At 39.8% G+C, this 24142-nt stretch overlaps 1 protein-coding gene across 2 annotated transcripts in view; it reads right to left on the bottom strand.

Moving 5' to 3' along the window:
- The window catches only part of LOC122801095 (glutathione hydrolase-like YwrD proenzyme), a 1228450-nt gene that overhangs the window by 72518 nt on the left and 1131790 nt on the right, over positions 1–24142 (bottom strand). For both annotated transcript variants that reach the window (XM_044070614.1, XM_044070615.1), the window contains exon 13: positions 18326–18468. In XM_044070614.1, coding sequence (XP_043926549.1) covers positions 18326–18468 — 143 coding nt within the window. The remainder of the gene's footprint in view (positions 1–18325; positions 18469–24142) is intronic.

Genomic DNA, 24142 nt, shown 5'->3' with positions numbered 1-24142 from the left:
TGGTTAGATCAGACTATAAACTAATCACTCTGGATGTCCACACCCCACCACCACCCCCAACTAAGGAAACCAAAAATTTTCTAAAGCAAACTTCACCTTACTTAAGATAGAGGTGGTAAGTTTCACAGCCTCCATGCTAAAGGATAACACTGCCCAAGATGCAGAAACCTTTACAAATGCACTCTATGAGCACCTACAAGGATGCATGGATTGTGTCATCCCTAGCAAAACCAAGACTCACTCCTCTAAGAGAAGGAAACGAGTCTGGTGGACCCTTGCCATAAACAGGCTATACAATAGAAGGAGAAAACTAATTCAGAAAAAAAGCAAATCCCAAGAAGGAAAGACATCCCTGATCAGTATCAGCAAGAAACTAAGGTCCCTCATAAAATCATCCAAAACTAACTTCAAAAGAAAAATAGCTAAGGATTCTAAAGATAACTACAAAGCCTTCTTTAGCTATGTTAAGAATCTAAGTGGCAACTCACAGATATGCACTGAACTAGTGCAAAACAGCACAAAATATACTGAACCTACTGATATTGCCAAGATATTGCCAAGATCCTGGCAGATAGATTCAATGCAAACTTCACACCCCTCTCACCCCAAAAGGGCCCACAACAATACCAGAAAAGTGTAGTGTCCTGGAAATCAAAGATGCACAGGTGAAAACAGCCCTTTCAAAAGCCAAAAACACAGTGTCAATGGGGCCAGATGGTGTCCCAGGCTGTGTCTTGCACAAACTACAGAACGAACTAACCCCCCACCTAAACATGCTGTTCATCCTCAGCCTCTCTACAGGCTACGTGCCCATAGAATGGTGTACAGCAACGGTTACTCCACTCCACAAAGGAGGGGCCACAACTGCCCCTGGTATGACTAGCCTGGTCTGCAAGGCTATGGAGCGCATCATCATCGAACTCATTAACAAAGACACTGGGAACATCCAAACACTTGACCCGACCCAGTTCGGCTTTGTTAAGGGCAGATCATGCCTACTAAACCTGGTTGACTTCTTCGAGACAGTCACCAAGGCCATAGACAATGGAAAGGTGGTTCACACAGCCTAACTTGACCTCGCCAAGGCTTTCGACACCATTCCCCACTTGGGTATTACAGAAAAATTCACCAGGCTGAACATAAACCCCTACATCACGAGATGGGTTGCCAACTGGCTTACAGACAGAACTCACACGGTAAGAATAGCGGGCTCCAGGTCTGACTCTAAACCAGTCACAAGTGGTGTACCTTCGGCATATACTTCTCAGAAGTACAGGCAAACACAGGAGGACTATGGCTAACCAAGTTCGCCGATGACTGCAAACTGGGAGCCATAATTGACTCTTCGGCTGACACGGACATCCTCCAAAAGGGCCTTACTGAGACAAATACCTAGTGTCAAAGTCATGGCCTCAAGCTAAATGCCAAAAAATGCATAGTCATCTCGTTTGGGAAAAACAAAACACCCACAAATTACCACATAGGTGGCAGCCCCCTTAATATAGAAGAGGTAATCATATTGCCAAAGTAGTTAGGAAATTCTTCTATGTGGCCCATCTAATTACTAAAGGATTCGCATCTAGAAATAAAGAGGTTACAGTGCCCCTCTACTCCTCACTCATCAGACCCATCATAGAGTACAATGCCCCATTTGGGATGTACCTCACATGACACCTGCAACAGCTGGAAAGACCACAAAAGTACCTCACCAAGAGGATTACTGGCCTTAAACATATGTCCTATGCAGCCCGAATGAAAAAACTCCGGCTGTACTCAGTGGCATATCGCTTACTCAGAGGTGATCTCTGCCTGACTTACAAATCCATGTCCAACTCAGAATTGATGGATATGCTCCACCTAAAGAAATCCAAGTCACTATGAGCCACGTGCTCTAGTGAGCCAAACCTCACCACAACAATAAATAAAACATGCTGGTGGGCAAGATTCCTGTCACAGAGACTCCTCATGCTTTGGAACAAAATTCCAAGCTACATTAGGCAGAGCCCCTCACTAACACTCTTCAAGAGAAACCTTGACGAGTGGATGGTTAACAGAAAATACACCCCTGGGATCACTTCATTGACTCTGCTTGACAGAGGATCAGTTAATTAATCAATGGGATGGCGAAAGCTGACACACTCTATCTAGGCTTATAAATGCCCATGGGCAGATAGCCTAGTACCTACCTATGAACCTATGAACCAACACCACAAAAAAATATCCAGCACTCATATAAATATCTCTAAAGTCTGTTATAATGCAGTATCATGCAAACAGAGTCCATTTCCAAATGCTCACTGTTATCAAGCAGAAATTCTGCATAAAAATGTAGCTAGAAGGTTCCTTTTAAACTTCCTAATAAACGTAAACAGTCTTCAGATTACTTATTGTTTCCAAGTATCTAACTCAGCATGAAGTAATATAGCAAGGAGCTTCCTTTTAAATTTCCAATAAATGTAAACAGTCTTCGGTGTACTTAATGTTTTCAAAGAGTTAATTCATGAAATGATATATTCAGAAGCTTCCTTTTAAACTTCCCGGTTGCTCTCTCTCTATCTAAATGTTACTGTATCAAAGGTTCTATCATATAAGCACAGGTTTTAGCCACTTACAAATGAAGCCTTACCATTCTAACAAGGATGGTCACCCCCTTCTTTTACCACCAGAAATAGATGATAAATTTCCAAGTGAGTAATACTATTTAGTTAACTTATAGTGTTCCTCACAAGAGGAATGTGTTTTCTATAGGAAATCTATATCTGGGTTGACCACACTGCATGTGCCTGCAGCTTGTCCTCTATCAGTGAATGTATGTGCACTAGTTTTTAACTTAGCTTATCACTTGTATCTCTGTCTTTCAATCTGGTCTCCCCATTGTACATCACCCCTCCTGTCACCCAAGCATACCAGGCTATATTAATCTTTTCCCCCTAACTCTCATTCCAAGACTTCCGACTCCTCTAACTGACTGCCTTAGTCCACAAGCTCAAGTACCATCCCTTACAATACTACCCTCCCATTTCTAGCTGTTCTATACATCCACTCCCCTACTCAAAGCTGCATTCTCCCCCACACAGGACATCCCGGCCTTTAATTAGTCTTTCTCTCTGCATGTAAACCTAATCTATCAGCCCCTCTGCCTCCTTCCTGCTAACATCCATAAAATAAGTGTCTCTTACCCACTTACACCTGTAACATAAAGTAATACTACCTCGCCTTTCTCTCTTTTTTCTGCCACTCCGAGCTACTATCTCATCTTCAACCTACCTTACTGATTGTTTTTCTTGTTCCTTGCTTTGCAAGTTGACCAGGCCATCCTGCCCCATTCCTGTTTGCTTTGCTCAGGCTAACTCTGCTCCCCTACCCCCATTCCCACCCACCCACCCCCACATTAATTACATTTATAATTAACCATACTCTACCTATACTCAAGTAACCAATCAACACAAGCCTCACTCCGTAAACCCAAACGATGCCCAACCTTCAAGGAAGGCATGCCCATTCATGCATGTCTTTCGAATGCCACTCGACCACGGGGAGGACATGCAGACTCCACACAGAAGGCGCTCCAACCGAGAATCAAACGGGAGAACCTTTTGCTGTGAGGCGACAATGCTACCACTGCACCACCGTGGCTTTACATCCCACCTGGCAACAAGCTATTTCTTCTAGTATAGGAACATTGTTACATCCCACCTGGCAACAATGTTCCTATACTAGAAGAAATATTAGCCTGGACCTCAAACAATATCCACAATTAAATTATAAATCTAGGGGATCTCAACATAAACTGGCAAGTTCATACAACTTCTTCTCCAAATGTTGTCATTAACCTCTATAACTTCACTCAGCTCATTACTAGTATAACCAGACCTAGCAACAATAGTAAGAATGGTTCCACACCGGATTTTAGTATCCAACCCCAACAAAATTACATCAGCAGGAACTCTACCCTACAATATCAGTAATCACCTGCCCACCTATATAACACGTACCACCTACTCAGCCTTACACGATCACCAAAACAAACCCTCCAGAATGCTAACTAATTTCAACCCAACAAGCTTCAAGGATACATTAAGTAAAATTAATTGGAGCAGTCTAAAATATTTGCTTCTAGAGGAAGCAGTTGATTTTTTAACTCAACGTTCCTCAGTATACTCAACAGAACAATAGAATAAAAACAAATCATGCAATTTGGCTTTCTAGAGAAATAAAAAAACTTATGAATACTAGAGACTGAGCATGGAAAAAATGGCAGAATAGTAAAAACCCCATTGATCTTAGGCTATTCAAACAACTCCACAATCAAGTAAAGCATCTAGTTTTTAAAGACAAAAAACAAAACTACCTCCTTCTCCAAAACAACAGCAACTATAACCCAAAACATTTCTGGAATTCAGTCTCTACTCTATTAAACCCTGGCACCAAAAGCAACCCTTGCCCAAACCCTGACAAAACCCCTGCTAAATTAGCTACCCTCTTCAATTCCTACTTTATAGACACTATATCGAAACTTGCTTCCACCTTTCCTCAAACTACTCATAACAGCAACCCCATAACAACACACCACTCCCCAGAAAACCCTTTCTCCCCAGACTTTCTCTTTCTTTCCTATTCCCACTTCCACTATTACTAAACTCCTGCTAAAACTGGTAGCACTGCCCCAAATAATGTACCCCCATCAGCTACCCCATAAGTATTCTCATCTATCCAGGAATCCTATGTACCATCCATTTGGAAGAAAGCCTACATCATACCCTTACACAAAGTCAGTAATAATTCAGAAATCTCAAATTTCCACCCCATAGCCATTCTATCCTCTGTTTCTAAAATAATGGAAACATGTATTCAAATTCAACTTGTGAATTATCTATCCCAAAACCAACTACTTTCCCCCCACTCAGCATGGTTTCCTTCCTTGCCACAGTAGTATAACTGCTCTCCTATCCTTCCTAGACACTGTTAACCACAATCGCAATGATGGTGAACTTATCTCTGTGCTCTTTCTTGATCTCTCTAAGGCTTTCAACACCATCTGCCATTCTCTCCTTTCCAAGCTGTCAGACCTAGGCTTGTCCACTCCCATCCTTAACTGGTTTACCAGTTACCTCACAAACAGACAACAATCCACCAGATGGTTACACTCCTTCTCACCTTTTCTCATTACTTCCACTGGAATTTCCCAAGGGTCCATTTTAGGACCCTTCTGTTCAGTATTTTCATTAATAACTTTCACTCATCTCTCACTCATGGATCTATAGTTCGGTATGCAGATGACTCTACTATTACCTGTTCTGGTACTTCTGAAACTGAACTTCTGACCACCACCCAGAATGCTTTCTCCATTACCAAAACCTGGATGACAAATAATCACCTCGCTCTCAACCCAAATAAAACCAAACTCCTGCTCTTTATGCCCCAAAAAACTACCACTATTAATAAATCTGAATTCATCATTTACTCCTGCAACAAGACTGCCTTAGAGGTAGTTTCCCATACCAAGTTACTTGGCATAACCTTAGATGACAACTTAAACTTCAACCAACACATCCACAACAATATCAAAAAACGCACCAAATACTTGGTACCCTCTACCGGCATAAACACTTTTTAAACTACTCTACTAGAAAAACACTCGCCCTAACTTTTCTCCTACCTTCTCTCCTCTGTGGTGCATCCATTTTAACAAACATCCAATCCTCATTAAAAACTAAAATGGATAGCTGCTATAACAAAATTGCTAAGTATGTGACTAGAGCAAAACATTCTTCCCATCAATGCCACTCATTACAATCCCTGAACTGGCTAGAACTTCCACAACACCTCACATACATACAACTATCTACAGCACACAAACTTATCTATAAATCCTCCAAATGCCCAGCCCTTGCTTCACTTTTGACTCTTTATCAATCGAACTGACCTCTAAGATCTGAAAATCAATCACTTATCCAAGTTAAAAGACCAAAACTCCCTGCAGGCCAATACCGCAACTCTTTCACTGTAGCTAAAATCTGGAATGCCCTTCCACCTCCTCTCCAGACTATTAATAGTGGCTCCTCATTCAAAAAAATCAATTCACCAATATCTTTCCTCTCAATGACTATGCCCATGCACTATCCTCAATTCCTCTTTAACCTGAATCCTGACTCATCTCTCAGATACCCATACTCTTCATCACTCTGCCTAATTAAGTGTTCACCCTTGAAAAGCACAGTGTACCTCATCTTGTCTCACATGGTTAAAAAAAAAAAAAAAAAAAAAATATATATATATATATATATATATATATATATATATATATATATATATATATATATATATATATATATTTATATGGGTCTACTGTATATATTCGAAAACTCACTTCTTGAATATGAACAGTAAACCATGATTCTGTAGTGCACTTCAGGGAAAGTGCACTTCCGTGAACATCGGTTCAACGAACCGATAAAGTACACATTAACATTGTTTTTGCAGGGGGGCAAGCCCCCCTGCACTCCCCCTGCTTAAATATACCAACTCCGAGATCGCACTACAATGGGGAAACACATAAATTCCCTTTCCCCACTGTAGTGTGCTTCGACACCTGTGTTCCTTAATGGTTCATTGAACCATTCTCCGTGGAAGTGCACTTTCGCTTAAGTGCACTTTGCGTAACCGAGAATCCACTGTTCATTTTCGAACAAGTGGATTTTCGTTTTTTTTTTTCGGTAGACCCATATATATATATATATATATATATATATATATATATATATATAGTACATAGTCTATTATGTACAACAAAATTGTGTATGTGTAGAGTATTATCTTCTGTTAAATTCTGATATACTGAATACTTTGCTATGTCTCCAAGTCTTTCATAACATATAGCCATATATTGTCAGTGTTACTTCTGATTCCCATGCCGTTACTCCTGTATATTGTTATATGCTGAATTAATTTCTAAACAAATTTTTATCATGTATATTGTTTTTGGAGCTTTTCTCCCCAGGCCTCCACTGAAAATGGGCTCACACCAGCCCAGTGGACTTTCCTGGTTAAAAAAAAGCAAATAAAATAAATAAATTTAAATGCTGGAAAAATCTTTTGCTGGACTATTACAAAAGTTAATGTTTAATGGATCAAAAAAGATTTATGATATGTCATCAGCAACTCAAAACACTGGGACACAGCCCTTTGAAACTGATCCCTAGATTTTACAGTTATGCAAATGGTACCATTAACACCCATGTTGGGTGCTTCATTCCTCACACCCTCTTCCCTACATATGCCAACTCCAAGGAATTACTAACTTGTGGAAAGGACTTATTTCCCTGTGTTGTAGTCATGATGAGCTTTAATCTTCCTGCACAGCTGTGTGCATGACTGAATTTAATTTGTAAAAATATAAGCTTTTTCAACCATGTCACGGCCAGCTATATGCAATCCAAATGTGATTTCATGCTGGAAGTGAGACAAAGTCTCCATGTTGTACTCACAGGCCTGCCTATACAAGGGGAAACTTTAGGGTAAGGGTGAGACCTCAAGGTCCATCCTTTTACTGAAACCACCTCCCATTTAAAGTACATCTCCTGGCAAGGTCAACTAATTAAATAAATCCACTTGAAAGAGAGTGTGAGAAAGAAAAGGTATAAGAAAGAGAAGGGATAAATAGGAGGGTAATAGGGAAGTATAAAAATCCACATAATTTGACCAATGACCTCATCCCAGATAAACACCTTTCACCTAAAGCTGTGCTGCACTTCAGCCTTCTTATCTAGTTAATAGAAGGAGCCAATAATAGTTAATATGAATAACTATTAAATCTACAGATTTGCTCCACCCACTCCTGGTCTGATTGCTCTGTAACTAACTAACTAGCTAACTAACTAACTGAATAACTAACTAATTAGGTTGCATTGCTCTTCCTAGGTATAAGCACATATTTTCTGAATCAGGACTACATTTACCTTAAGTGGCTTGTTCAAAGTTAAATGGCACTAATATAGACATTGTACGAATCAAACTTAGCTGTAAAGGTTGCACTTTGCCTGAAGCTTATTTCTTTAAATCAGAAGGCAGTATGACTAATTAAGGCATACCTCTTAACTGTCTGTGGTTTTGCAGAATGTTCCTGATTTTGCTTCATTACTTTTTTCCTCGCTCTATACTGCCGCGGTCGTACGGTGGTAGTGTTGTTACCTCACAGCAAGAGGTTCTCCCATTCGATTCTAGGCTTGGCTTGGGAGTGCCTTCTGTGTGGAGTCTGCATGTCCTCCCCATGGTTGGGTAGCGTTTCGAAAGACATGCGTGCGTAAATGGGCGTGCCTTCGATGAAGGTTGGGCGTCGAGCTGGCACCTCGGCATTTCGTAAAAATCTACTGCCAATCATTAGCGGACCGGAGTTCCGCTGTGGCGATCCCTTACTGGGAAAAGCCGAAAGACAAACAACAACTTTTTTCCTCGCTCTCATAAAATGTTTGATATTCTGGTAAACTACTGAGGATTACAGTTGTTCATTAATGCCACATATTAGGGTTTCATACTTCTTATTCAGAAAATAAATGCTGATGCATAACCTGTTATTCCATTAACTTTTTAAGTGAATTAAAGCAATATTTAAAAATTGTCTGTGATTTTAAGCCTTTGCTCCACCCAATTGTTTTGACGGTACTTTTCCGTTATCGGGGCAACACTTTCAACGTGATAGTTTGGCTATAATCCAGTTCCTTAACATGTCTGCTAACATAAGTTACAAAGAAAGAAAGTAAAAAAGTAAATAAATACATCCAAATCGGATAACATGTTTTTTTGAAACTTGGTGCTTTTCTATTAATGGAGCAGCAGTCATCGGCAAATAGAAATGTTGCCGACGAATGCTGCCACGTTAACCTACGAGGGTATTAAGAATTGTTACCTTATTTGTTCATGTGCTTCTGAAACATATTATTTTATTTTTCACTTTTTCCTTTGTCTAAGTGTTACACTGCACTCCTTCAGTTCATGTTTGGTTTGGTTATGCCTATAAGATATAATGTACTTTAACACTGCATATAAAAAGCAAACAAACCAATAGCTGATATACAAACCAGCCGCAGCAGTTCTGTATTTGGTAGTACATCTATACCATGTAACTGTGTTATATGGGTACTCAGCTATAGGCTCATCATGGAAAAGAAAGAAGTAGAGCAAGTACTTGCCTAAAATGTTAACTACATTGGGGTTTGAACCGTGAATGTCTGCATATTACATGAACGCTCTAACCACTACACTATGCCACTTTTAGTTTTTATAGTTTACAGAACAGCTCACCATCATGCTCATTACAAAGTTGCAGCTTTCTGCATAAATAACTTACTGGAGACCTGAAGCGCTGCTCAGCCGAACAATCGCGTTGAAAGTGTCACCCCGATAATGGAAAAGTACCGTTTTTACCTTGTCCAGAATCTTTGAACAAAGAAATAGAGAGGTATGACAATGCCATTTTCATTAGAAAAACAAAGGAATGTACAAAATACACCAGCTACAACTGACCAGTAATTTATACAGTGGGAGAATGAGAACAGGCTTCCTTAATCTTTTAGTTGACCCCATTTTATGTAATCAAAAATACTGTTCACAGATTCATGCTTTTATAAGACTGGCCACACAACCCATTCCAGTTGTATCACCTGGTAGCATGTGCATCTTAATTGGGTGAGGGGGGTTAAGTTAGGTAGGAGGTAGGTAAAAGTTATGGGTGGAGGTTACATTAGTTAGGGAATGTTGACTGTTGGCCTCTGTCAATAAGAGACAATAGAGGCCAGCCTGGGATGAATCTATGATTACTCATCCAGTGTTAGTTAGGGAATGTTTACTGTCAGCTTCTGTCTATAAGAGACATAGGGACAAGCCCAGGGATGAATTTGTGATTTCATATCAAATGGTCACGGTTACGTTTGAATAGGGCTAGAGATGGACTCTTTTTCACATAGATGGAGAGCCTATTCCAGAGCATGGGGATTCTCTGAGTCACATATCTGTCTCACCACCATGTTCTATTTATGTCACAAGCAAAGTTCAAATCTCTGGATCAAACGTTTCTTGTGTTGCCCATTTTGAGGATCTGCAAAAGCTCCATCAGGGCTGGACTGAAGCATGCTTTATATGCTAAGCATATATCACTTCTCAACAACCTGTAGGAGACAGGACAGGACAGTGTGTTAACATCCTGGATTCTCTTGGTGAGAAACCTCTGTGGGTGTTCCAACTGCTGCATATGCCTAGTCAGGTACATGCCAAAGGGTGCATTGTACTCAATGATGGGTTTGATAAGGGATGAGTAGAGTGGTACTATAACTACCTTGGACCTGGATGTCATACCCTTATTTATAAGTTGGGGGACATAGAATGATTTTCTTACTACCCTGGCTACATGTTGGTCAAAGGCCAGATTACTGTCTATATATGTTCCTAGATCTCTAACTATTGGGCCAACTCTTACGGGTATCTTATAAATGCAGCAATCTGCCTGGGTGATGTTTTCTCAAAAGACACTCTAATGCACTTCTTTGCATTAAGTTTTAATTGGTGGCTTTGGCAGCAGTCATTTGTCTGTGTTAGACTCTCTTGTAGGATGTTAGTATCATGAAGGGGAATTCATGATTGCTCCAAATTTGCAGTTATCTGCAAACGTGATGAGACAGAGGTCCTTGACATTAACTTTAACCTCTGAGAAGAAGATGCCAAACAGGAGTGGGCCCAGCGTGGAGCCCTGTGAAATTCCACTGGTGGCCTGACTCTTGGTGAAGGTGGTCGCACCAATTCTGACTTCGTAGGCCTATTTGTGAGCCAACTGGCAATGCAGTGAGTTGTGTAGGGACTTATGCATAGTTCAGTGAGTTTATCCATAATAACTTTGTGGGGTATTGTGTTGAATGCCTTAGCCAGGTCTAAGTAGGTGGTATGCACAATTTTTCTTCATCCATTGCTTTGGTTACCCTCTCAAAGAAGTCTACCAGGTTAAGTAGGCATGGCTTTACATTACATGACAGGGATGGGTCTAGTGTCTGTAGGTTGCCAAATTTGTCTTTGTTGATCATTTTCATGCTAATTAATTCCACAGCTTTGCATACTAGACTAGTCAGACTAATGGGTCTGTAGTTTCTGGTGTCGGTTGATGGTCCACCCTTGTGAAAGGGTACAACTGTTGCTGCCCACCATTCACTTTGTATGTAGCCTGTTTTGAGGTTGTAGTTGAAAACTGACTCAAGTAGTCCTGATAGGTCAAATTTCAGGCTATTTAGGAGGAAACCTGGGATACTGTTGGGAACTATTCCGGCTGCTTTTAGGCTTAGGGAGCACCACTATGACCTGCTCTCTGCTGATAGTTGGCGGAGTTATACTGGTAGGGATTTCACAAGGGGTGGTTGGGGAAGTGGGGATCAAAGTTTGAGCTGAATTTTTTGGTCAACAGATTCACTATGTCACAATGCTCAGTGAAGGTGGTACCATTTACTACTCATTCAGCACACTGTGGCATGGTACCTTTGAAGTTTCAGACATAGCTGTAGAAGGCCTTGTGATTGTCTTTAGGTTAAGAAACAATCTTTACCTCATAATTGTCCTTATTGGATTTAATTAGTCCTCTTAATTTCCTGTTTAGTGTTATAAGTGAGCTCTTGTCATTATGAGAGTTGCTCTTTATGACTTTGGCCATGACTGTTTTCCTTTTGTTAATGCATCCTGTTAAGATCAGATTCCCACCAGTGTGGTTTGCTTTGGGGTTTGTTTTGGGCTTATTTCTGGTAGGCACAGCAGCCTATATGCAGCCATTACATGTCTGTACTGTGTTTCTGAGAATTCTGCACAGAATGTTGTGAACCCTGGGTTTGGAGGGGCAAAGAATTTTGAAATGCAGTTTGCTTTAGAATAGTTTCTAACTGTAACAGGTTTTGCTGGGTTTTCCAAGTAGATTTTTATTTCAAAATCAGACATCTTTGTGGACTGACCTCAACAGTGAGGATGTGACATGGGGGGGCAGTGCAGCGCTCTCCCATATTGGTTAGAACAAGGTGCACTATGTTCGAACCTCTGGTTGAAGTGCACACTAACTGATCAAGGGCATTTGTGTGGGTCGTTAAAGTTTCCCCTGAATAGACTGTTTGCTCAGGTAGAAAGTGCCTCCAGTAGTTCTAGATAAGAGTTAAGGGATTTTTTGAGACATAGATAGTGGCCTATAGCTTGCTAAGATATGGTAAGGAACTAACTCTAAGGTGATTTGTATATGGATGAAGTTTAGAATATAATCCTGTTTAAACTATCCATTCCAATGGAAGTTTGCACTGTAACTTCCAATGGGCGGAGCCTAAGCCTTTTGACAGAATAAAATGATGTTCTCACATTTGAAAAAAATGTTCATATTTCTGGAACCGTGGGGTTATGAAAGAAGTATAAATGGCAAACTCTTCAGCACAAACTCTTTTTATAGTAGTAGTATTCTTCAGGTTCTAGGTCTTAAACTGAATTTTATAAGTCACAGTAAACACAATAACTATTACATTTATAATATTTTGCAAACAATTTACAATATCTCAGCAATCACTCAAGTTACACACATATTGTCAGCAGCATTTTATTCATCTAGCTGAGAGCTTTCATATGAGGCTAAGGAGTTCTGTGTTACTTGATTGTTGAGATATTTAGAAAAATGTGAAAAGTATGTCTATATAAATTAATATAATAAAAAGTTAATATCTAGTTATCTGCATTAGACAGAGGTCAAATATTAATGCAGTTGAGTTTGCCATTGTGTAAGCTTTAGATGAAATATTTTAAAACCTAGTATATAACATGGTTTTGGAATTATTGGTGCAAATATGAACAAGCAATATTTGATGCCTAGAGGCGTCAATAGGAGTTAACTGCAGATGCACTTGGAGGCGTCACTTGGATGTACCCAACCTTGAGGTATATTTGTTAATGTAGATCAAGACACCTCCACCTTTAGTCTCTGTCTGTATGGCTGATGGTCTAAATGTGTGGAAGGCACTGTCGCCTTGCACTGAAGGAGTACTTTCTGTGGCTTTAAACCACGTTTCGGTAATGACACAGATGATTATATTTTCCAAACTGAAGAGAGTAAAATCTGAGCAGTAACACCTTTTGTTTCCTTTTGATTTTATTTGCTACACTGGTATGTTTCTCACTTTAGCATTGCCTAAAAAGGCTCTAAGGGAAGTGGATAAAATTTTAGCCAAAATCCAAAATGACAGTGCATGCCATCTTTGGCAAAGCAACATGGTCTGCTGACCATGTTTTCCCAGGCTGAGAGATATTGAATCCTTCTTGGATTGACACTAGAAACTAAGCCAAGTGTTAAAGTCAATCATATTTTGTTCGTACTTTTCATACTGTGGCATCAAACTTGGCGAAGTTTGAATGCTGCTCAATGCAGGGCACATTCCAGTCTGAGACACAAGTTCAAAGAGGTCCATAATGTGTGTCTTCGTATAATCCATAGCTCTACATATGAGGTCATTTATACCCACATGGACAGTGATAGAATCGTACTGGTACCTGAGGTGCAATGACTTGAGTATGCATGTAACTTGATGGTTCCTGGCTCCAGATAAGCAAATGACCATAACCTTCTCCTTGTCCAGTTTAATAAGTGGTGCATCTATGTGTCATACAATGAAGTCCCCTATGACAAGAACTCTGGATAAATTGCTTGCTTGCCTTATGGGCTTTGTGTTTTGGAGTCCATTGAGTAAAGGCTTATGTGCAGTGTTTGGTGTTGCTTTTAGTGTATGCTTTAGAGATTACCGAGGATAGGCATTGTTGTCTGCAGGCTTAGGAGGTCTTTGAGGTAGACTGCATTTTAGTGCCTCAGCAGAACTTGTCTGTATGTGAGGTTTTTGCCTCCAGAAAAACTGTGTATGTACATTTATTACCCAGGGGTAGTACAGAATTTATTCAGGACCCTCTCAGAGTATGGCAAGGATGCTAAGCAGATGGGATCTTTGTGAAAATGAATTTGTGGTAAAGGAGGTTAGCTAAAGAGCAATACTTGTTTGCTGAGTGGGCTCTCAGTATGATGGAGTTATGTAAAATAATGGGTGGGAAAAGTACTTAATCAGATTACACAATTAACAATATCAAACAAAGGGTGGAGGGAGGGACTTTAATAGTCAGATTACCAAAAGGGGTGAAAACCAGAGACACTGGCTTTTAAAACAACAGCAAAAGGATGGGAGGGTTGGGGAAAATTTCAAGCTGATGTAAGAAACCAGACACAGTATATCACATCAGCATGTGAGCCAAAATAGCCAGGAATATGGATCAGTGATGTTTAGATTTAATTAAACAAAAACCAGGATAGCAATCAGTCTGTAACTCTATCAATTCATGTTATTCTGCATGATTGAGTTTATGGGGAATGCACTCTGCCATATATTTTTCCTAAGTCATCTCTTGATTTCTTTTGCTTACTTTATGTTCTGCTGTTAGACTGACAACTTAAAGGGACAAAGTTTTCACTTTACTTACATTAAATCCTGCTTCTCATCTAGCTACATGCCATGGAAATGTATTGAGTCTTGTTGGAAGCATCTTGAAACCATAGCCACTGCATGCATTTTGATGTACCAGTGAACATTTTGACCTTCTTGTCATCTCTCCTAGTTCTATTCTCTGTAAATATACTAAGCAGGAGTGGCCCTATTACTGAGCCCTTGTATCACTCTAACAGTTTCTGCTTTTTCCTTTGCTTCCTACTTGTCAGCTTTGTATTCACCTTAACAATTTGGCACTATTTCCATGTCCCTTTTCTTCCTCATCAAGTTCCTGTATGACTAAAAGGCCTTGCTGAAGCAAGCATATCATATCAAATTAGTTCTATCTTATTTCTCTTAGCCTTTTAACAATAAATAAATACATTTTAAAAAATCTCAAAATCTGCATATGCCTTCATTGCAGGAAGCATGGGAGTTTATATTAACTGATCGATTTTTTTTTTTGGTGAGCAAAGCCTTTACCCTGCTCACATTGAGGCCTATTTTTTTCATTATATAATTCATTTTAATATCATTCAATCTCAGGGAAGTATTAAAATCTTGTTAAGTTATTTAATCAGCTGTTGCGTTTTTTTTTTTTGTCAAGACTGAATTTGTTTATGAATGCTTTTTGACCAGATTGCCTGTACATGAAGTCATAATTTTGGTTATCTACCAAGGTCTCCAATACTTTTAACATCTCAGCAATTTTTTTCTCAATTGATCCTCATTTACCACCCAGTACCACCCACCCCAGGTTCTTTTAAATACTTCTAGCAGATATTATGTATACACTATCATAATTCACTTGGCGCTTGCCTGTCTTTACCATCTCTACCTCACTGTTTCCCTCCGCGCTTGGCAGAGATCCATCTTCCAGTATCCTATCTCCTCTCATGATTGCACTCTGTCTGTCTGTCTGCCTGTCCTTCTGTAAAAAACATGGGTGAATGCAGCTGTCTCCAGGCTTCTGCTGACTCTTTCAGGCTTGCTTATCATTATCTATTCTCTGACCAAGGGATCTGCAATGCCCATCCAAACCCACCTATTATGCAACCTTTCATACAGCCCTGACTGCAAATTTATATTCTTTGCAGAGATCCTTTGGTCCACCCAACTGCTTCACTTCATGTCATCCTTTAGCCAAGCCTGTTTGATCCTACCCTATTTTGTCTTCCTCCTAATTTTTTCTGTCATTGTCTTCTGTATTCTCACCTTAATGCATACTCATAAGCCTTAAATCTTTGCCAGTGCACCTGTTCTGTTCGGATTGTTCTTTACTCTCCTGCCTGACAAATCAGAATTCACTTAAGTAAAATCCTAAATGTTTATCCTTGTGATACCACTGCTTGAAATTTTCTTACTCTCTAGCTAAAGTCTTTTGTAGAAAGGAAATAACTAAATGCTTCTAAAGAGAATGTTCTGATTTAATTTATGTAAAAGCAGGGGCCTGCAGTGTTCACAATGAAGGGTACTTCTTTGTATAGCTTGCTCCAAAGTGTCTACCACCTACTTTCTTAATGTGAAAAAAAAACATTAAAAAATCTGCTTGTTGTTCCTTTTACCAGCACATTTTCCTGAGAACATTTTTGATATGATGGGTCCTTGTCAACATATTGAAAAGCAATATACTGAAAGTCATAATGCTGAATGTCCAGTGTTGAAATATCTAAATGCTGAAATGTTGAAATGTTAAAATCAAAATACCTACTCCCATACATGTGTTGAGAGCTGGACTTGACCCCATTGTAGGACCCACTCATTTCCGAGTTTCACTAAAAGGGGAGTGATAATATTTCTTAACTATCTGTTCAGTGGTACAGTGTGCATATCTAGTATGTACATGCCATTAGTAGGTATTTTGAGTTAAACATTGTAAAGTTTCGTCATTTTGACATTTCAGAATTTTGCATTCAGTATTATGACTTTCAGTCTACACTATTCATTAAGTTGTTGCATACTTTGATTAGGTACATAACTTGATCAGCTGGTCTCTCTCTTATCAGGAGAGCCCCTAACCACATGCCAAGGCCTCACTAAGTTTCCCTCTTTCCTTCCAGGCTGAGGGCTGCTGATGTCCTGCCTTATTACTGTCAGAATACTGTGACACGCATTGAGTATGAGTTTTATGGACTTTACTGGATCCCCCTGGGGTACTGTGTAACAAAGCCAGCTACAGGTGCTTCTCTCCACAGTGGACAATGACATAGGTGCCTGACAAGCCTTCCAAAGCTTTCAGGTTCCAGTGCACTGAATGAATTTTTTTTCTATGGCAGAAATTCTCATTGCTCAATATGTCATTCAGTTTGTTTCAATGAAAGAGAGATAACATCTAGCGCTTTGCCTTTCACTTCCATGATCTGCCCCTTCTAACATTCCAGGCTTATTTCAAAAATCTAGGTCATGGTTTCACTAATGGAAAACGTACAATTGAGCACTGACTGGCAGAAAGCAAGCTTTCAGCTTCAGTTTCATTGCTACAAACCCTCTTTTTTCTGATGTGTTCAAATGATGATTTTAAATGTTTTTTATTAATTACAAACAAATTCCACTAATTCACAAAAGATGTTCCTATTCCCTATGTATAAAATCATGCTACTAATAAATAGATTCCAAGAAATTTATTTTAAGTTAGAAGCAAACATCAAAAGTTAACACTGGAATCCATCTGAAAAACACATTAAACTGAAGTTAGGATTTTTGATCTGATCATAATTCTTAGTAATTTATAGGTAGTTTTAATTGCCCAATGTATTACGAATTAAAGAGGAAACATGAAGAGTGTACATAACAGAAAAAAATGAAAAGCACCTCTTTATCAACTAACAACTTTAAAAGTTATTTCATGTTGTCACATTGTTTGCCACATTTTGTGTGTGTGTGTGTGTGTGTGTGTGTGTGTGTGTGTGTGTGTGTGTGTGTGTGTGTGTGTGTGTGTGTGTGTGTGTGTGTGTGTGTGTGTGTGTGTGTGTGCACGTGCACTGCAGTGTAAAATGTAGTACAACTTTCAAAGCTGTCAAAAGTTTTTCTAGGGCAGTTCCATAGTGGTTGCTGTACATGTGGCAGCATGAGCCTTGCTCTTGATAGTAACACGGTATGTACTGTATGTATGCATGAACCTCATTATAGCAGTTTTAGCATGCCTTTTGGATATCAGAAAGGTGCTTAACAAGCTATTGTTTGGCACCTCCAAGCACTGTTAAGCACTAATCTCACCAAAAACATGATAGCCTGTGACATCTACCACAGTACAGCAGCAACAGAAGCTAAAACTGCTTTAAAGCCTGTTATACACTTTACCCTGCTATGCTTTGAAAGTAAAAAATATGACAGAGCAAAGTGTCTAACAGCTTTTAAAGCCATTACTTCCACATTGAGGCATTTTGATTCTGTCCCTGTCTGTGTGTCAGCAGTAAGTGCTTTACAGCTTTGAAAGCTGTAAAACAATCTATGACATAGAGCACATAAAACTCAATGCAGTACAAAGTATTATAATTAGGTCTTGCCAATCATAATTCTTATTTTATTTTCTCAACATGGATACCAAGATTCATCTCTTGAGCTTCACTTCATTCTACTCTTGAGGTGAATTTCCTGACATCTGTGCCTTGAACACAAAATTAGTTGGCTATGATTGATGACTCAGTGGTAATCCTTTATGTTATAGATAAGTTCATGTATTAGAAATATGTCCAACAAGCTTTTCATTTTGAGACTTCATTGCATAACCACCAAACTTGTATTATGATTTATTTCTTTTTCATATCTTCTCAGAATCTAAAAATATGAGCTGATTTGTGTACCTTGTATTGGTGTTGATGAATGCATTGCCTTCTGTTTGTAAAGACTTGCAATGTATGCTTTCAGATACAGCCAAAGCAGAAATGGTCAGACAGTATCCAGAGCCAATTATTCCGATTAGGGACACAACGACAGCAGATATAGTCTAAAATAACATAAAAGTAATGGAAGTCAAATCATATCTATTGCTGTTCAATATTTCAATATTTCAGCACACTATAAATTTCACATCATCATTTCATAAGAAACAATATAATAGAGAATAAAAAAAAGACCTTTTGCCCCATTTCAGAAGTATAGACTTTGTAAATGTTATCCTTTCATGGTTCAAAGGTAGAACAAGAGTACAACCAGACCATGATAGTAGAACGCTTACAGAATCCCTACAATGCATCTTTAACAACCATACATCAGTATGAATTAATGCTGGTAGACTGAATTTTAGCTGAATATGCCACTTAATTTTAGAAATTGTAATTTATTTATTTGACATTTGTTATCCAGGATAGTCCATCTGAGCAAAAGCCCTTTTACAAGTAAGCAAGAAAATTTACAAAACTGAGGATGAATACAGTGAAACATTTACAATAAAACAGTTAAGCAAATGTAGATAATGCTCCATAGTACAATATAGTAAGAGGCATTAAAACACTGAAGAAAAAACATAGCAAAGAAATATACAATAAAACATCTGAATGAATTTACATAACAGAGTGGGTTATCTTCAGAGGGTAATTGTAAAATACAGAGCAGTTAAGTGAGTCATGGTAGTAGGGAAGGGAAGAAGAGAGATGATAGTGAAAAAAAAGGGTGGGTTCATGAAGAATGATTACAGAGGCAAATCCATGTGCTATTAGGGTACCTTTTGAGAGCTTTCTTGAATTTGTGGATGTAGGAAATGTTTCTTTGGTTCATGGGGTGCTTGTTCCATGCAAGAGCAGGGAAGTAGCTGCAGACATTCAATCCAATACATTTTTTAGGTTTGTGAATTTGTAAGAGACATTGGTCAGAGCTTCTGACAGATTGGAGGGAGCTTATAGAGGGAGACAAGTGAGGAACTGCTAGGGCAAAACAGTATGGATAATGAGAAGTTGGGTAAATAACGAGTTGATTAGCAAACTCTAGCCAGCTGAGTGTCTGGAGAGCGTGACAATGGTGTGATATTGAGGGCAGATTGGCTGCAAATCTAGCAACTTTGTTGTAGGTGGTTTCAACTTTGGAAAGTAGTGAAGACTGTAAGTTTGTTAAAATTTGACAGCTGTAAAAGAGGTTGGGGAGAAGGTAAGCTTAAGCTAGTGAGATCCTGGAGTTGGGTGTGAGGAACCTTTTGTTGCTATAGAGCAAACCAAGCTTTTGCTGGGTTTTCTTGATGCAGTTAAGTACATGAAGGTCAAAATATAGTTGGTAGTCCACTATTACTCCAAGAAGTTTAGTGTGTGATTCAGCTATGACTTTTGAGTTTTGTTGAAGAGATGGTGAATGAGGATTTAAGATGGTAAAGGGATTTTGGGAGGAAGAGATGTTTTGTCTTTTTAGGATTAAGTATGAGTTGGTTGTTAGTGCGCCATGTTTCAGTGAGGTTGAAAGATGTTTGCGTCAGGGTTAGTAGGTCAGTGGGACTGTCAGCGATAGAAATGATTGTGGAGTCATCTGCATAATGTATGAGGGAAGAGTGAGGACAGGACATGTGAAGCTGGTTAGTAAAAATGTTAAAAAGGAGGGGGCCTACGATACAGCCTTGAGGGACACCCATTTTGATGGGGAGAGAAGGAGAAACAGCAGAGAGTCATTTTACAGATTGCCGTCTGTCTGTGAGGTAGCTACTGAACCAGGAGATAGTTGCTGAGGAGAGGTTGAGTTGAGAGAGTTTGGAGAGGAGGATGGGGTGAGAAACAGTGTCAAAGGCTTTGGAGAGATCTAAAAAGATGCAGGACACTAGTTTATCATTGTCTCTAGCTAGGGAGATGGAGTTAGAAAAGGAAATAAGTGCAGTTGTGGTGCTGTGGTGGAGGTAGAAGCCATGTTGAGTAGGGGTAATTAAGTTTTCACGAGTAAGATAAGCTATTTGTTTATAAACACAGTGCTCAAGAATTTTGGAGAGGGGAGAGAGTATAGCAATAGGTTGATAATTAGAGAGCTCAGCAGAATTTCCACCTTTGTGGATTGGTATAGTGTGGAACTTTTTCCAGAGGGCAGGAACAGTGGATTTGCTAACTGAGCAGTTTATGAGGATGGAGACAGGATATGCTATGGAGTCAGCAGCAGTTTTTAGGAAGAGAGGCTGCTATGGAGTCAGCAGCAGCTTTTAGGAAGAGAGGCAGCAGGCTGTCAGCTGAAGGGGAACCTGGTTTAAGTTTGATAAGAAGCTTTTTGATGTAGCTGGTTGGAATGGATTTTAGTGAGAAAGAACTGTTTTGCAGTTGGAGGGTAGTAGGGGTGTTGGGCTGGTTAGGTGGACAATTTGCATAAGTTTGCTGATGGTATCTATGAAGTATGAATTGAAAATTGAAGCAGTTTCAAGGGGGGTGTTATTGGGGCAGGGGTTGGGAGTTGAAGGATTTCCTGGGTGGAGAATTTTGTTGACAGAATTCCAAAATGTTTTAGAGTTCCTGGGTTCAGTATCTTTGGGTGAGAGGTAGTAGTTCTTTTTGTCAGAGTTTGTGTGTTTTTTGGTTAAATTTTGGAGTTCTCTATATTGTCGGTAGTGTGTGGGAGATTTGGTCTTAGTCCACAGTTTCCAGGTGCAATCTTTGTTACGGATAAGAGACCGAGTAGAGTAGGAGAGCCAAAGGGAACACCGTGATTTGACTCTGACAGTTCTGGGAGGGGCAAGGGAGTTCAGAATGTTTAGGAAGATGGAGGTGAATTGAAGGACAGCTTCATCTGAAGGTAGGGAAGAGAAGAAAGACCAGTCAATAGCAGAGAGAGAATTAGTGAATGTATCCAGGTTGAAGTTAGCATTCGGCACTCTTTAAATTTATGAGGTCTAGAAAGGTGGGGGGAGAATCTTTGGACACATATATGGGAGTGGTCACTGACAGAGTCTGGTAGGGATTCAGGGTAATGACAGAGGTCAGGATTAGAGAAAAGTATCCAACCCAAGATAGAGCAGGCATTTCTGGGTTTATGAAGAAAAGTGGGTCAAGAGATAAGTTGGGTGCATCAGTATAGGTTTATGCTGGTGATGGGAGTGTTAGAGATGAGGGTGAGCCAATTGATGTTAACATCACCTAGTATTGTTTCATTATGTATATTGTCAGACATCCACTGTAGGATTTGTTCTAAAAGAGGTATGTTCTCTCCGGGGGGAAAATAGATGGCAAGTATGGTTAGTGCTTTATGACTACTGAGTTTACAGTTGGCAATAATGAGTTCAGTTGGGCGAAAGGAGGGGGGAGGGTTAATTGGGGGAGATATGCATAGGAGGTGAGAGTACATAATGGCCACACCTCCGCCTTTTTCGTGTGTTCTGTCTAGGCGTAGAATGCTGTAACTAGGGGGGAGAAATTCTTTGTCTACATTATGTGGTTTCAGCCATGTTTCAGAGAGACTAACTATGTTGGTGGAGTACTGGGCGACCCAGGTGTGGAATTCAGTTATCTTGTTAAGAATGCTATGGATGTTGATTGAACAGACAGAGAGATGTTTGAGACTAGGTTTAGGTACCTGCTGAAGTGTGTGAGGTATAGGTAGGACTTGATGAATTAGAGTGTGAGCCAGGGTTTGGGTGAATGTCACCTGATAGTTGAAGGATGTTTAGTGGGAGGAAGAGAAGTGATGAAAAGGGGTAGGGTGACTGAAATTGTAAGTTTAATTCTGAGGAATGAGGGAAATTTTGGAGACTGTTTGATTTTGTGAAGATTGAATTAGGTACATGAGAACATTGAGGGAGAAAAGGGAGAGGTGTAGTGGCTGCTGGTGTCAATTGTGTTATGAGAGGAGGTGGGAGAAGCGGGGAGTAGGTCTAGCTGAATGTGGTAGGAAGTGAGGCTGCTTAGGAGAAGAAGGAAGGGTAAGAAAAGAGGGAGGAACATATTGATGGATGATGAAAATACGAAAGGAGGGTAGATGTTTGACAGAGAAGATGTATGGTAACAGTCAGCTAGAGCAGGGAGGATCAGAGCAGTGAGGAGGGGTGGGAGGAGTTAGGTGCAGTGAGTTGAGAGGTAGGAGGGTTATTTTAAGAGGAGCAGGTTGTGACTGGTTGGACAGTACAGGAAGTTGGAAATCAGGTAGGGTGGGGTTAAGATGGTTAGTTACAAAGGTAATTAATGTGGGGGTGGATGGGAATGGGGTAGGGTAGGGAAGCGGAGTGAGCCTGAGTGAAGTGAGGGCAAACGAGTGGGCAGAAACTATGAGGCAGCTTCCCAGACTGCAGTAGAAACAGCCAATTAGCAATATGTGTCACAAGACAGTGGAACAGTTGTTCCTTGAGGTAAGAAACTTATGCAGGTAATAGCAACCTAACACTTGCTGCTTATTAGTTCTGTACAGTTGTACAGCTGTGCAGCTCTTGGTGTTAACAGTTGTTAAAAAGAGAGAAGAAGAATGGAGGGAGAAAGTTTGGGGGGAGGTCAAACAATATTCATTTGAGTTAGTGAGCATACCACTAGTCAAATAAGCACTAAAGTGTTTCACTACACATAAACATGCCTAGTTCACCAGGAAGATTACTGAAACTAATATTTTGAAACAGAAATAATTTATAAATGTAAAACATTTCACATGCTTGTTTTGTTTTATTTTATGTTGCTGTTGAAAGGATTACTGGAAGCATTAAACCTTACCACCAGTGGCTGCCCTCTCCAATTCCATGACTGTCATACCACTGTGATTTCCCGCTAGAAGAAGCATCAGCAGAGAAGGTGATCACACTGGTCATGGTAGATGCTAATGAGGCAATCTAGGGGAGTGGCTAAAGCTAATTAGCCATGTGTTGTCCCTTAGAAATGTCTTTAGCTACCAATTTACTCTGTCAGCTGAGTCAAAGAATCAGTCTGTTGTTGCATAAAATATATCAGCAGGTGGAACTATTTTATACCATCAAAAGACAGGGCTCAAACAATCACTTCAATGGAAGAATCAGCGGCACAGATAAGTTCAGTGGGGATGAGGAAATGAATGTCTGTTCGTGTTTATATATATATATATATATATATATATATATATATATATATATATATATATATAAGTGTGTGTGTGTATGTGTCTGCCTGTAGTATGTGCATATGGCCTGCACAACTGTGTAGTATATGCGATGGATTAGGTAGAGGATAGAAAGTGCTGCTCTGTGTATGAGTGTGTATTGCAGCGTGCAGGCATGCATGTGTCTGAGTGAATGAATGCATCCATGAGTCCAACTGTGTGTGGGAGAGGTTGTTTGAGAGTGTGAGTGTGTGTGAATATCTGTAAGTGTAGTGCACATACTGTGAGAGAGAGAGAGAGAGAGAGAGGGTTTGTGTTTGTGTGTGTGTGTGTGTGTGTGTGTGTGTGTGTGTGTGTGTGTGTGTGTATGTGAGGGGTGCTTGTGCCAAAATGATGCATGGACCACCTGTGTAAGCACTTCTGCTGTCATACGTCTGACAGAGCTAATGGTAAAAAATGTGATCCAACCAAAGCTGTCTCTGAATCAGATTTTTTGGACATCCCTTAAACTGACCTTCCTGTGGTAGGTAATTTACACAAGCATGAGGGAATTTTCTGAATCCCAAGGCATGCCTTATTATCTGTGGCATCCATTTCTTCCAGTCTTTCAAATTTTTTTTGGAACTTTTTACTCCCCTTCTTCATCACGTATATAGTCAGGTCTGCCATTCATT

The sequence above is a fragment of the Protopterus annectens genome, chromosome 4.part1 (genome assembly GCF_019279795.1).
Source record: "Protopterus annectens isolate FY-2018-M chromosome 4.part1, PAN1.0, whole genome shotgun sequence".
Taxonomy (NCBI): domain Eukaryota; kingdom Metazoa; phylum Chordata; order Ceratodontiformes; family Protopteridae; genus Protopterus; species Protopterus annectens.
The sequence above is the reverse complement of the archived record's forward strand: the minus strand, read 5'-3'. Positions and strand labels throughout refer to the sequence as shown.